Raw genomic sequence first — 14,534 nt, forward strand, 5'->3', positions numbered from 1 at the left:
GGAATGCATTTCAATTAACAGGTGTGCCATGATAAGTTCATTTGTGGAATTTATTTCCTTCATTATGAGTCCAAATTTGAGATTTTTGGTTCCAACCAGTGTCTTTGTGAGACTCAAGAGTTGGTGAACGGATGATCTTTGCATGTGTGGTTCCCACCGTGGAGCATATAGGAGGTGGTGTGATGGTGCTTTGCTGGTGACACTGTCTTTGATATTTAGAATTCAAGGCACACTTAACCAGCATGGTTACCACAGTATTATGCAATGATACGCCATCCCATCTGGTTTGCGCTTAGTGGTACTATCATTTGTTTTCAACAGGACAATGACCCAACACACCTCCAGGCTGTGTAAGGGTTATTTGACCAAGAAGGAGAATGATGGAGCGCTGCATCAGATGACTCCACAATCATCCGACAACCTAATTGAGATAGTTTGGGATGAGTTGTTTGGGATGAGTTGGAACGCAGAGTGAAGGAAAAGCAGCCAACAAGTGCTTAGCATATGTGGGAACTCCTTCAAGATGGTTGTAAAAACATTCCAGGTGAAGCTGGTTGAGAGAAATGCCAAGGATTTGCAAAGCTGTCAAGGCAAAGGTTGGCTACTTTGAAGAACCTAATATTTTGGTTTAACACTTTTTACTACATGATTCGATATTTGTTATTTCATAGCAGTGATGTCTTCACTACTATGTATTCTACAATGTAGAAAATAGTAAAAATAATGAAAAACCTGTGAATATATATATATATTATTTTTTGTTACTGTACATGAACCCTAACATAACTAAAACTTGCTCATTTTCTGGCCATCTAATGAGACAATCAATTCTCTACAGGGTCAAAACATCTAGTCACTTCACTTGTCCTGGGGGTGGGGGCACAGACAGACCGTAGCTACAGGGATGCAGAAGCCTGTGCTTCCTTATATCCATTCCAATCTATTGACTGGTAGGCCTTGAATCAGTGTGCAGAGTGAGAGTCATGCTGAAGGTATGTGTCACTGAGCAAGTAAGTACAAGGGGAGTAAACCTCCCATCTGCCACCATCAAATCTTATTGGTCACATACACATGGGTAGCAGATGTTAATGCGAGTGTAGCGAAATGCTTGTGCTTCTAGTTCTGACTATGCAGTAATATCCAACAAATTCACAACAACTACCTTATACACACACAAATGTAAAGGGATGAATAGAATATGTGCATATACATATACAGATGAGCGATGGCGTGCGGCATAGGCAAGATGCAGTAGATGGTATAGCATACAGTATATACATATGAGATGAGTAATGTAGGATATGTAAACATTATTAAAGTGGTGTTATTTAAAGTGACTAGTGATCAGTTTATGAAGTCAATTTATTTAAGTGGCCAGAGATTTGAGCCTGTATGTTGGCAGCAGCCTCTCTATGTTAGTGGTGGCTGTTTAACAGGCTGATGGCCTTGAGATAGAAACTGTTTTTCAGTCTCTCGGTCCCAATTCAACTGTCTGGAGTGGGATGTGTTCAAACAAAGCAGTACTATACTCTCTCTGGCACTGTTTGCATTTCAACACCTCCACATTCCTTAATACAATCACAACACTGAAACCAACATTCACTTTCATATCTGCAAGACTGCCAGGTCGTATCGACAGGTCACATAACGTTAGCTGATGTCATAACATACATTTGATAAAACCTGTCAAAATGTCATCAAATTAACCACAGCGGAAAAACTTTATTAAATTGACCAAGATCACATCCGTGACACAAAAGTGAATTCTAAAAGTTGTGTAGCTAGATTTCTGACTAAGCCTAAAGCGAATTGTTTTACTTGTTCGATCGTAAATGACAGCGCAGTGTGTCAGACTGTGTCTGGGGCCTTGTGACAGTTAGCTAGCTAGCTAACTTTGTTTATGTTAGCTTGCTAACAACATGCACAAACCATCCAAATGGCATCAGACTACATGTTTATTTACTATTATTATTATTTTTTTAAACGTTTAAGTTAAAAAGTTTGCAGACTTTATATGATCAACAATATGGGATGTATCCCTTTTCAATATGTTTTAGCTAACATTGGCTAGCCTGTCGGCGACTCAAGAGGACCCAGCCAAATTGTCGCCATAATGACCAAACCAAAATGGCTGCTCTCAGAGATTAGTTGACAGTCAGCTGGATTCGATTTGATTAGAGCCTTGTGTATTTCAACGACTCTCTAAAATGAAACGACTAAATAAGTAGCACAGCAGCAAGAGTGAACGTTATTCATAAAACTACGGGTAAGACATTGCAAACAAATCAACTTGATGTTCCACTTTCTCACATACTATCTTGCCAGCCGGTGCTAAGCTAATGTTATCCAGCCAGTTAACCGATTCCCGTGGCTAACTATTTGTTATCTAACTGGACACACTATAGTAGGACGTTCACTTGCTATCGAAGCATGGTCACTGGATGCAAAGTGGCTAAAACAAAAGTTGCACACTATCCAGGCAAAATGCATTGTTGCTCAAGCTTCTGTGTTTTAGTTAGTTGGCTGAGCTAACGTTAGTATGCTAATAGTTACCTGAAGTTCGGCCCTCTCCACTTCCCAATGAGCTCTCTCCATTTCGAATCGGGCCCATTCGTGCTGGATGTAATGTAAAATACCGGGGATGGTATATTGCTGTGGCCGTGGTATGTCGTCTTGCTGCTGCCCCATCCCTGAGCCACCTCCACTACCGATTTGGGGATTAACGTTGTTATTCCCCTGCTGCGGTCTTGAGGCGGCCATTCCAACTCCTCCGCCGGGGTGTTCATCCATTTTTAAGAAGAGGAAAGTCCCAGCACAATTTGCTGCTTGAATTCGCCTTCCCTCCCCCTTTTCAGATCAGTGTTCCCGTATGAATTTGACGATGCCTTTCACTGAAATGGCTATGCGGTTGTAGTGAAACAGGGCTATGTTTTGGATTTACTCTCAGCGTAAAGATATGTTGGCCGCCATTAGTCCAATCCTTGGAGTTGGATATGAAAGCCTCCTTAATGCCGGGGGTGGGAGAGAGAATTGTCCCGCGCTGCATGGTGGGACATACTCACCATTTTCTTTTTTTGGGGGTCATCCAAATACATTAGCCTGGACATGCGTGTATACAGTTACAGTCTGTACAGCTCAGACACATTGTGAACCAGATCAATAATAGAAATAGGATTCTATCAGGGTTTGTTTGCATGACTCAGGGAGCCATCTCATATCCAGCATCATGTTGCTGACTGCATTGTTTGCTGACTGCAGACTGGGGATCTGACTGTTAGTTTAGTTTGGCCATAGTCCTTCTGACTGCTGAATGGCATATGTAGTTAACTGATCAGTTACAGATGCATAAAAAAAGGGTATTACACAAAGACTTTGTGCATGATTTGCAATGACACCATTTATTTATATATTTATTTCCTGTTTTGCAGATGCACTGGATTTAAAGATCACAATGATCAAGTTCCTTCTGATGGTTAACAAGCAGGGCCAGACCCGCCTGTCTAAGTATTATGAGCAGGTGGACATTGAGAAGAGGCCTTCTCTGGAGACTGATGTTGTCAAGAGATGCCTGTCACGCAAAAAAGAAGAGGTCTCTCTCAATCACATTATTAGAAGAAAACAAATAGTTTGGTTTACTTTCAGGGGTATAACACAACAGTGAGAAGACAATGCATAACTGGGGGGTTAGACAAGACAATACAGGACAGAATGAAATCTAGTATAAATAATCTAGACCTAACCTAGTCTGTTTAGCTATAATTCCAGTCCTTGCCACTCATTGTCATGCTAAACATTTTTGTTTGTATTTATGGTATTCTTCATGCTGAGTTAGTGTGCCACTGAGCTCTTCTTGGAATTCACATCCAACTAACTATTGTATTCTATCTAGTGCTCTTTTGTGGAATACAAGGACTTCAGACTAGTGTATCGACAGTATGCTGCTCTCTTCATAGTTGTTGGTATCAGTGACACGGAGGTGAGTTCATCATTTCACTGTTAAAAGTGTACAAGTATTAGTGTTAACCGATTAAGGTTAAGATTGTTTCATTGTGATTATACATGATTCATGGTGTGGGATGTGCTTCTTTCCCACAGAATGAGCTGTCAATCTATGAGCTGGTACACAACTTTGTTGAGGTTCTTGACAAGTACTTTAGTCGTGTGGTGAGTTCAGTCTTTTTATTCTCTACTTTAGCACATTCTTGTTGTATGCTAGATTTACTTCACGTTAACTATCCAACCACCTATGCATAGCATTTTAAAGGTCAGTATTTTCTGGGACAAAAACACATTACTCTAAACTGATTGTTCCTCGTTAGAAAAGTAAATGTTTTTTTCTCTCCTCACAGAGTGAATTGGATGTATCCTTTTACAAATTATTATAACTTGTTTTAATCGGTTTGAGGAAACAAGTCATTGAAACAGAAGCAGGGGCTGTCTGCCTGTCCACCTTCACATTAGGTGCTTTTCATGTGGCTTGCCAACTGTGGCATTCCAGCCCTGGCATTTAGTATGGCATTGCACAGACTGATGAAGACTACTGTCATTGTCTGAGTCTGGGCTCAGTGGGATTTCAGACTAGCTGGGGTCAGACCAGTCATAAGAATTGGAATGCAACTACAGTCAGTGGTGTTAACGGTTCACTGTTAAGTTGTCAAAGTTGTTCAACCTGACCAGTGACATGTTACTGGTGTAGCCAGAGATAACAAGAACATTATTCTTACTACTGGAGAGGGCTCATTGAGGGGGGGAAACAATACCCTCCTTTACACTGTGATGGGGAATACATGATTATTCAATATTGACTTATAGATTTAATGACCTTAACTCCAGCTCAGATCATGTTCAACCTGGATAAAGTGCACATCATCATTGATGAGATTATCCAGAATGGACACATAGTGGAGACCAACAAGAACCGCATCCTGGCACCTCTACTTGCTCTGGACAAGATGGCTGAGGCACATTGAGCAGTTGTTTGAACCATAGACGTAGACCTCGCATCATTGTATCTGTCCAATTATGGGGTCTTTAAGAGCATGGGCAGCGCCATTAAGGCCATCTCCATTATGAAGTACTCAATTTTCTTCTATGAGTTGGGAAACTGAAAGGGTGAACGCTGCCACCTAGAGTGTGTTGTTTTACAGTAATAAAGCAGAGGTTGGCGATTTACTGACACCTGCGGTTATGGAATGTCTCCTCACAAGTATAATGATCTGATTCCTCCTGGAAAACCTGAATAGAATTATATGATCCTTGAAGGAAAACCACCCAAAAATGATATTTTGGGATTTGTTTCATTAGTCCATTGCTGACATAGTCCCGAAATGTTTTGCTTGTCAGCAATCACATTTTTAAGATTTGTAACTTTCAAACCATCCCTGTATGATGCATTTTGCACCATACAGGGATGATTTCTGTATTTTAATGCCACATTCAAAACAACTGGGAACTCTGAAAAATAGGTCAAACCATGTCAGAACTCTAGAAAGAGGCCAGAGATTCTGAGTTGGATGACCGTTCAAATAGATTTTTGTTTTGAAATCCGCACTGAAATCCAAAAATTCCTGAAAACATTTTTAATGTAGTCAACTGGGTGAGACGTTCAACTTCTTTGGATGATCCCTCCTGGTGATCTTATTGAAATCATGTCCAACCAGGACGTTAAGAGGGATCAGCCAAATGTGAAGAAAATGTACTACTTCACAATGGAGCCACCCATCAGTTCAATTGGCAGTCAGAACTTTATACAAATAAAAAGATGAGTCCTCCATGAGCTGCCCATGCTAAAACAGGCTTTTGGACACCAGAGACCTCCATCTAGCTCTATGGTTTGAACAAACTAAGACCACAGTGGCAAGAAAAGTATGTGAACTCTTTGGAATTACCTGGATTTCTGCATAAATTGGTCATAAAATGTGATCTGATCGAAGTCACAACAAGACACAGCGTACTTAAACTAATAACAAACAATTATACACACCATTTTAAACATTCAGCATAGGGTGGAAAAAGAACACTAACCCTTGGATTTAATAACCGGTTGACCCTCCTTTGGCAGCAATAAACTCAAACATTTGAGGTTGCAGATCAGACCTGCACAACGGTCAGGACGCATTTTAGACCATCTTTACAAAACTGTTTCAGTTCAGCAATATACAAATCAAATCAAATCAAATTTTATTTGTCACATACACATGGTTAGCAGATGTTAATGCGAGTGTAGCGAAATGCTTGTGCTTCTAGTTCCGACAATGCAGTGATAACCAACAAGTAATCTAACTAACAATTCCAAAAAAAACTACTGTATTATACACAGTGTAAGGGGATAAGGAACATGTACATAAGGATATATGAATGAGTGATGGTACAGAGCAGCATACAGTAGATGGTATCGAGTACAGTATATACATATGAGATGAGTGTGTAGACAAAGTAAACAAAGTGGCATAGTTAAAGTGGCTAGTGATACATGTGTTACATAAGGATGCAGTCGATGTTGTAGAGTACAGTATATACATATGCATATGAGATGAATAATGTAGGGTAAGTAACATTATATAAGGTAGCATTGTTTAAAGTGGCTAGTGATATATATATATATATATATTTACATCATTTCCATCAATTCCCATTATTAAAATGGCTGGAGTTGGGTCAGTGTCAATGACAGTGTGTTGGCAGCAGCCACTCAATGTTAGTGGTGGCTATTTAACAGTCTGATGGCCTTGAGATAGAAGCTGTTTTTCAGTCTCTCGGTCCCAGCTTTGATGCACCTGTACTGACCTCGCCTTCTGGATGATAGCGGGGTGAACAGGCAGTGGTTCGGGTGGTTGATGTCCTTGATGATCTTTATGGCCTTCCTGTAACAACGGGTGGTGTAGGTGTCCTGGAGGGCAGGTAGTTTGCCCCGGTGATGCGTTGTGCAGTCCTCACTACCCTCTGGAGAGCCTTACGGTTGAGGGCAGAGCAGTTGCCGTACCAGGCGGTGATACAGCCCGCCAGGATGCTCTCGATTGTGCATCTGTAGAAGTTTGTGAGTGCTTTTGGTGACAAGCCAAATTTTTCAGCCTCCTGAGGTTGAATAGGCGCTGCTGCGCCTTCTTCACGACGCTGTCAGTGTGAGTGGACCAATTCAGTTTGTCTGTGATGTGTATGCCGAGGAACTTAAAACTAGCTACCCTCTCCACTACTGTTCCATCGATGTGGATAGGGGGTGTTCCCTCTGCTGTTTCCTGAAGTCCACAATCATCTCCTTAGTTTTGTTGACGTTGAGTGTGAGGTTATTTTCCTGACACCACACTCCAAGGGCCCTCACCTCCTCCCTGTAGGCCGTCTCGTCGTTGTTGGTAATCAAGCCTACCACTGTTGTGTCGTCCGCAAACTTGATGATTGAGTTGGAGGCGTGCGTGGCCACGCAGTCGTGGGTGAACAGGGAGTACAGGAGAGGGCTCAGAACGCACCCTTGTGGGGCCCCCCGTGTTGAGGATCAGCGGGGAGGAGATGTTGTTGCCTACCCTCACCACCTGGGGGCGGCCCGTCAGGAAGTCCAGTACCCAGTTGCACAGGGCGGGGTCGAGACCCAGGGTCTCGAGCTTGATGACGAGCTTGGAGGGTACTATGGTGTTGAATGCCGAGCTGTAGTCGATGAACAGCATTCTCACATAGGTATTCCTCTTGTCCAGGTGGGTTAGGGCAGTGTGCAGTGTGGTTGAGATTGCATCGTCTGTGGACCTATTTGGGCGGTAAGCAAATTGGAGTGGGTCTAGGGTGTCAGGTAGGGTGGAGGTGATATGGTCCTTGACTAGTCTCTCAAAGCACTTCATGATGACGGAAGTGAGTGCTACGGGGCGGTAGTCGTTTAGCTCAGTTACCTTAGCTTTCTTGGGAACAGGAACAATGGTGGCCCTCTTGAAGCATGTGGGAACAGCAGACTGGTATAGGGATTGATTGAATATGTCCGTAAACACACCGGCCAGCTGGTCTGCGCATGCTCGGAGGGCGCGGCTGGGGATGCCGTCTGGGCCTGCAGCCTTGCGAGGGTTAACACGTTTAAATGTCTTACTCACCTCGGCTGCAGTGAAGGAGAGACTGCATGTTTCCGTTGCAGGCCGTGTCAGTGGCACTGTATTGTCCTCAAAGCGGGCAAAAAAGTTATTTAGTCTGCCTGGGAGCAAGACATCCTGGTCCGTGACTGGGCTGGATTTCATCTTGTAGTCCGTGATTGACTGTAGACCCTGCCACATGCCTCTTGTGTCTGAGCCATTGAATTGAGATTCCACTTTGTCTCTGTACTGACGCTTAGCTTGTTTGATAGCCTTACGGAGGGAATAGCTGCACTGTTTGTATTCAGTCATGTTGCCATACACCTTGCCCTGATTAAAAGCAGTGGTTCGCGCTTTCAGTTTCACGCGAATGCTGCCATCAATCCACGGTTTCTGGTTAGGGAATGTTTTTATCGTTGCTATGGGAACGACATCTTCGACGCACGTTCTAATGAACTCGCACACCGAATCAGCGTATTCGTCAATATTCCCATCTGACGCAATACGAAACATGTCCCAGTCCACGTGATGGAAGCAGTCTTGGAGTGTAGAGTCAGCTTGTTCTGACCAGCGTTGGACAGACCTCAGCGTGGGCGCCTCTTGTTTTAATTTCTGTCTGTAGGCAGGGATCAGCAAAATGGAGTCGTGGTCAGCTTTTCCGAAAGGGGGGGCGGGGCAGGGCCTTATATGCGTCGCGGAAGTTAGAGTAACAATGATCCAAGGTTTTACCACCCCTGGTTGCGCAATCGATATGCTGATAAAATTTAGGGAGTCTTGTTTTCAGATTGGCTTTGTTAAAATCCCCAGCTACAATGAATGCAGCCTCCGGATAAATGTTTTCCAGTTTGCAAAGAGTTAAATAAAGTTCGTTCAGAGCCATCGATGTGTCTGCTTGGGGGGGGGATATATACGGCTGTGATTATAATCGAAGAGAATTCTCTTGGAAGATAATGCGGTCTACATTTGATTGTGAGGAATTCTAAATCAGGTGAACAGAAGGATTTGAGTTCCTGTATGTTTTCTTCATCACACAGCAATGTCTGCTGTGAACCACTCGAGGTCATGCCACAGCATTTAAATAATCGGGTTGCGGTCTGGACTCTAACTGGGCCACTCCAGAAGGCGTATTTTCTTTTGTTGAAGCAATTCTGTTGATATACTTTTGTGTTTTGGGTCGTTGTCCTGTTGAGCGTCAATTGGCAGAAGGATAATGCAGGAGAATGTTAGGCTAAACTTTGGAATTCATTTTTATGACTAATTTATGCAGAAATCCAGGTAATTCCAAAGGGTTCACATACTTCCTTGCCACTGTTACCCTTTGGGGAAGAAAATGGACACATTGCCATCCAAATTATTTATGGACTTCATACTTGAGTTTATCAATAATCCATTGTATAGAATAGGTATTTTTTTATACAGCAGCTATAGTAATAGACTGAACTGAGGTATTACGTACATCTTCCCTTGGAGCTTTAAAGTGCATGGAATATTATTCAGTTCTTAATGTAAATAAACAAGACTTCATACTTTGCAAACATTTTAATGATTATTTTTGGAGCATACACATTTGAAAATATCTGTTTACTTCAAACTGCAACTTGAGTTAAATAAATGTTTATAATATACAAAGAAAATACAAGGGAAAGCATAGCTTGCTTTTTTTTCCTTTTCAAATGTGCCTTGCACACAGAACCAGTGTTGTCGTCTCTAGCTTTATCAAATTACACAAAATGCACTCAGGGACTTTGATCCTTATAGCAGGGCAATAAACATCAAAATACACACAGTAACGAAAGCAAAAGGAAAAATAATAAGCATGTGCATCATGATTGTATGATGTTAGATGAAGTAAAAGGTAATCCTAATATTCAAACATCGCAGGCACTAGTAAAACAACCTGGTAAGGAAATGCCCAAACACTCTACAGTTAGCTCTACAGAAGCAGCTGCCCTTCTCCCCCTCACATCACACAGGGAAAGGAAGGAGGTTGCCAGCCGGGGTGGTGGAGAGAAGCTGGTGGTAGTCTGAAAACCCAAAAATCTACAGAGAACTTGTACACAGATGCTCACAGCCAAAGTATGAGAGAGAGAGAGAGAGAGAGATAGTAAACACTAGAACATGAGGAAACTGTCTGCCCCGTCTTCCAGTTGCTCAAGCCCTTAAAGCAGCAGAGTGCCCTGGGGGAGGGAGAGGGCTGTGACAAGTAAGCAGGTGGGTCGGAGGAGTGGAGGTGGGTCGGAGGAGAGGGGAGGTGGGCCCTGGTTTTATCTGTATCAGCAGCTATTGAGTTAACAATGGACTGTTTTCCTAAAGTTTTTCAGGGGGAAAGGACAGGACGGGGGAGATGTAAGGTTGTGTGGGGTTGGGAGGAGAGATCTCAGAGAGCACAGCTTTCTTTTTCTGCAACAAAACACAACAGGCTTCACCAGCGTGGGTGGGGGGTTGGTCAGTCATAATGGGGCAGACGGAGCATGCTCAGTTGAGGTGGAAGCCCTTCTCCATGGTAGCTGCTAGGAGGCGCTCTCTCATGATGTCTTCAGAGGAATACTCTGGCAGCTTCAGGTAATGCACACAAGTGTTAACAGATGGATAGCTGGAGTCTGTCGCGTCAACCTAGGGGGAACAAATAGGTTAACTGTGTTGCAGTCACAGCCCTGCTCTATATTCCCAGAGGTCTGGAGTGGCAGATACAAGTGGTGGAGGTAGTGTCATTACAATACTATGATTTAAAGCTGAACAGAATACATTTAATTTCAAACATTTCACAAATTTCTACTGGCAGCATTTCTGAAACATGTCCATATCAACCTCATTCGGATGGCTTACTGTAATGCAAGGTTAATAAAGTTCCCTAAACTCATCAGTGATTGGCCTCATGGAGAGCCTTACCTTCCGAACGATGGTGAGGCGTGGGTGCAAGTTTGCCAGACCACCAGGGGGCAGAGTGGAGCATCCTGTGGTGAACTGGAGGAAGGCTTTCCTCTCGTCAGATGACATGCCACACAGCACCCGCACAAAACGCAGGAACCCAGGACTGTGGAGAGGACGAGAACAGATACAACAGTTAAAAAGATCTCTCCAGCAAAATATGAAAACAACAAGCTGTTAGTTGATGTACTGGTGCAGCAGTACAAGTTCTCATGTTCCTCTAGGAACTAAGTGACTTCACCATTTCAGTTCTTGTCATTTGAACCCCTTTTAAATCACAACCAACAGTCATTACAAGGAGATCTAAAACTTTTTTCAAGCTGGCCAGAGTAAATGATCTAGTCTAGAAGCTGTAGATACGAGGGCCATCATACCTGTCCCGAGTGTAGCCCAGCTTAGGCTCTGTGTAGTTCATGACGTCCTCAGATGTCCAGGAAGGAGACTGGTTTCCACAGAGGATCATCTGCACCTCCTTGTGACTGAAGGAGCTCAGCTTCTCCATGGGGAACACTCGGTTAAAACCCTCTGAGAAAAGTAAAGTTCATTTCATTCAAAATGTAGTGTGCAAACATATTTTTCTACGTGATTACTAACACTAATCCGTGTGTTGTTTCAATAGGCATACCTCTGAAAGCCTCCATTTGTTTCTGGATGCCAGTGTGCATAGAGAAGTCAAACATGAGCTCCACATACTCCTCAGCATTCTCCATGGTCACCATCTGCAAGGATTAACAGAGCGGGGCAGAGGACAGATTTAGACACCACTCATCTAACCAGTAAAACTCACGGCACGGCCAATAGCGGTGCAGTTCTCTACCTACCTCATCATTTCCATTGGGCTTCAGGTCCACTGCTGAGAACCCATGCACTTTGGATGAGGGGCAGAACTGGAAATTCAATCTGGGAGAAAAGGGACTCAAAATTAGCCATGTTGAATGACAATGATATACCGGTCAAGGATCAAATAATGAATCAGCATAATTGGAAACTGAAAAGGTGAGCAAATTTAAACAATGTACCACAAGTGATTATACGTCGCCTACAAAACAAAGTAATTAGCAAAAATGCCATTCCAATTCAGGAAATGATCCACTGAATTTATAAAAACGCTCTCAGTAATGAGTGGTGGTGGGTGCTGTGCTCACCCCAGGTCCTCTACACTAAGTGGTGGTCCAGAGCCCATGGGGTTCTTCAGCATGAGGTCCTGCAGCCTAGTGTTCTTCTCATCCTCAGACAGACTCTTGTTCGCCAGGATCAGCCTCCTCTTCACCGCCAGCTCCTTCATCTCCTTCAGGAACTTGGCCCGGTGGGGGTTGACCAGTTCAAAGTCCTCCCAGGTCAGGATGCCGTGGTACCAGGCCGGGGGCTTGGGTTTAGGAGGGTCCAGGATGAACTCTGACTTTGAGTCCTCGTCAAAGCTGCCGATGGAATAGGTGTCCTGGCTCTCCTCGGTGGACGCCTCCGACTGGATCTCTGAGAAGTGGCGGTGCTGCTCGGTGGGATCAAGGAGGAGAGGACCCCCGCGGGACGCATAGAGCAGCTTGGACATGTTGCTCTTAATGTCACCCATACAGAGCAACTTGAAGAAGGGTCGTGAAATGGGCAGGTCCACCAGGCGGTTGTCCTGGATGCACTTGGCCAGGAAGACACCGAGGAAGAAGAAGAGTTTGCTGAGGCGTTCCAGCTCGTCACTGTCCTGGGGGAATGGGGCTGGGAACAGGCCACAGGAGCGCTGGACGTAGTAGCCTGGAGGTTTCAGACCCCCACCCAGATCCACCTGATAGTACAACACAGTTAATCCCCAAAAATATTCAAGTGACACTGACATGGTTCATAACATCTAAATATACAGTATGTTGTTTTTAAGGAAAATGAGAACATGTAATTGCATGGATAATATTACTGTTTAGGTCTACGTTTTCATGTGACCGTAAAGCGGCACTTGCCTGGCGAGACTCATCGTCTGGGAAATCGTCATCACAGAGCCAGATACCCAGGGAAGTCCTCTGGAACTCAGCTGCCACCAGAGCATAGAACTCCAGGGTGGGACCGAGGCCTGTGCCCTCCTCCCCCTGGAACTCAACCTGGGAAGAGAGACATATTGGTCAGTCACTACAAACTTCCATAGCCATGCCATTTAAATCGGGGAAGACATCACCAAGCTGTAAAAAAACAACATGTACAGTAAGCTTACAAAATTGTTGAGTATGAATGAGGACTTATTTCACACCACATAGCATTATGTGGACCACTTATTCATGACAACCAATAATCCCTTCACACAGATCCTCCATTGAGCGTGCTTTATAGGCCAGGAGTAAAATGTATGTGCTTAAATATGGTGTAATCTGGCGTGGTGTTTTACCTCCAGAACAGATTTCCTGTCGGCGTGGATCTGCATGACACTCTCAGCCCACTCCATCATCTGGTCTCCGCGGGGGACCTTGATCCTCTCGTGTTTGAGCCGGCCCACCCTGAACTCCCCAGGGTCGTCTCTCCGCACCGTGGTGGAGGGCCGTGAGCGCTCCATGGTGGCCTCCCGCCGGTTCTGCAGCCACACTATTGCCCTTGAGGACACACAGGCACATACAGGGTCAGTATAGAATAAGGTGAATGAAATGGACAGCACTCAAATAATTAAATTAGGCCCTGTAATATGTCAGGGAACATAATGTTCGTTATTCAATGCAGTACAAGACCATGCACCATCTTCAAGAGAATACAGAGCGCGATAGACACACATTTTTGTTACATGTCAAGTAGCACTAACCTGGAGGCTCCAAACGCAGTGCAGGTGAAGTACAGCTGCCGGGTCTCGAAGGGGATGAGGAAAGGACACTTGCTGGTAAGCTGCTCACACCACTCTGGGAGGGCCCCACTGGCCAGGGCCAGAGGCTCCTCTATCTGCTGGAGAATCTTTGTTGTGACCTTCTTGCTGGTGAATTCCTCAGGCGATGCATTGAATTGGAGGTCATCCACATCTAGTCATAACATAGTAGATTAACAACATGTGTCATTAAGAACACAAACAGGGGGGGGGGGCATAACTTCCTAGTAGTGCGTGTTCCGAGATGTGTATCCGTACCTTCCTGGAAAGTGCGTGCGTGGGCGTGGGGGTCTCCCCCGATGATGAATAGGATGCGGAGTAGCTGGAGCACGTCCTCCACTCCACAGGCGCTCTGACTGGAGCCAGCCTTGGCCTGGGCCTGCTCCCTGGCCACACTCAGAATGTCACAGGTCTGCATGACACCCAGAGACCCAGGGCTCAGGCCCCCTGACCTACATCCATGCTCACAGAAGTCCTGCAAGCAATCATATGGGCCGTGGTTTAAAACCAGATGTTTCCTTCAGCTCCCTGACTATACTAACTCACTGATTAACAATGAAGACGGTAGCATAAAACTGGACAAGGCTATTTTACTGTACAATTACTGCATTCTCGTATGACAAAATAATGAAACTGAACAGATTCACAACACTGACGTCTATGGAAATCATGGTAATGCATTATTTACAGAACAGCCACAAGCCATTTAGCTAAAGAAAACAGCGACAACTGTC

At 44.3% G+C, this 14,534-nt stretch overlaps 3 protein-coding genes across 11 annotated transcripts in view; 1 reads left to right on the forward strand and 2 right to left on the reverse strand.

Annotated features, from left to right (window-relative positions):
• strn3 (striatin, calmodulin binding protein 3) overlaps positions 1-3,009 on the reverse strand; it is a 30,396-nt gene extending 27,387 nt beyond the window's left edge. For both annotated transcript variants that reach the window (XR_006832762.1, XM_046307915.1), the window contains exon 1: positions 2,554-3,009. Coding sequence is in view for 1 of the 2 variants with exons in the window: in XM_046307915.1 (XP_046163871.1) it covers positions 2,554-2,790 (237 nt within the window). In the remaining variant the exon portion in view is untranslated. The remainder of the gene's footprint in view (positions 1-2,553) is intronic.
• On the forward strand, positions 2,108-5,934 carry ap4s1 (adaptor related protein complex 4 subunit sigma 1). The gene is made up of 6 exons (XM_046307918.1): positions 2,108-2,266; positions 3,429-3,589; positions 3,890-3,976; positions 4,096-4,164; positions 4,350-4,361; positions 4,839-5,934. Exons 2-6 carry the CDS (start codon positions 3,452-3,454, stop codon positions 4,968-4,970), a joined length of 438 nt encoding a protein of 145 aa, XP_046163874.1. The 5' UTR covers positions 2,108-2,266; positions 3,429-3,451; the 3' UTR covers positions 4,971-5,934.
• Positions 5,935-9,569: 3,635 nt separating this feature from the next.
• The window catches only part of hectd1 (HECT domain containing 1), a 28,128-nt gene continuing 23,163 nt past the window's right edge, over positions 9,570-14,534 (reverse strand). For all 8 annotated transcript variants that reach the window (XM_046309408.1, XM_046309407.1, XM_046309403.1 and 5 more), the window contains 10 exons: positions 14,059-14,275; positions 13,744-13,954; positions 13,339-13,540; positions 12,920-13,057; positions 12,119-12,750; positions 11,795-11,873; positions 11,599-11,692; positions 11,348-11,498; positions 10,935-11,079; positions 9,570-10,658 (listed from right to left, as the gene is read on the reverse strand). In XM_046309408.1, coding sequence (XP_046165364.1) covers positions 10,521-10,658; positions 10,935-11,079; positions 11,348-11,498; positions 11,599-11,692; positions 11,795-11,873; positions 12,119-12,750; positions 12,920-13,057; positions 13,339-13,540; positions 13,744-13,954; positions 14,059-14,275 — 2,007 coding nt within the window. In that variant the 3' untranslated portion in view covers positions 9,570-10,520. The remainder of the gene's footprint in view (positions 10,659-10,934; positions 11,080-11,347; positions 11,499-11,598; positions 11,693-11,794; positions 11,874-12,118; positions 12,751-12,919; positions 13,058-13,338; positions 13,541-13,743; positions 13,955-14,058; positions 14,276-14,534) is intronic.

The sequence above is a fragment of the Oncorhynchus gorbuscha genome, linkage group LG17 (genome assembly GCF_021184085.1).
Source record: "Oncorhynchus gorbuscha isolate QuinsamMale2020 ecotype Even-year linkage group LG17, OgorEven_v1.0, whole genome shotgun sequence".
NCBI classification, from domain to species: Eukaryota; Metazoa; Chordata; class Actinopteri; order Salmoniformes; family Salmonidae; genus Oncorhynchus; species Oncorhynchus gorbuscha.

Bases quoted from the DNA above. Each gene is read 5' to 3' on its own strand.
- ap4s1 (XM_046307918.1), top strand. From the start codon at position 3,452: ATGATCAAGTTCCTTCTGATGGTTAACAAGCAGGGCCAGACCCGCCTG. The intron at 3,590-3,889 runs GTCTCTCTCAAT...TATTCTATCTAG, and splicing joins TGTCACGCAAAAAAGAAGAG to TGCTCTTTTGTGGAATACAA. The intron at 3,977-4,095 runs GTGAGTTCATCA...TCTTTCCCACAG, and splicing joins TTGGTATCAGTGACACGGAG to AATGAGCTGTCAATCTATGA.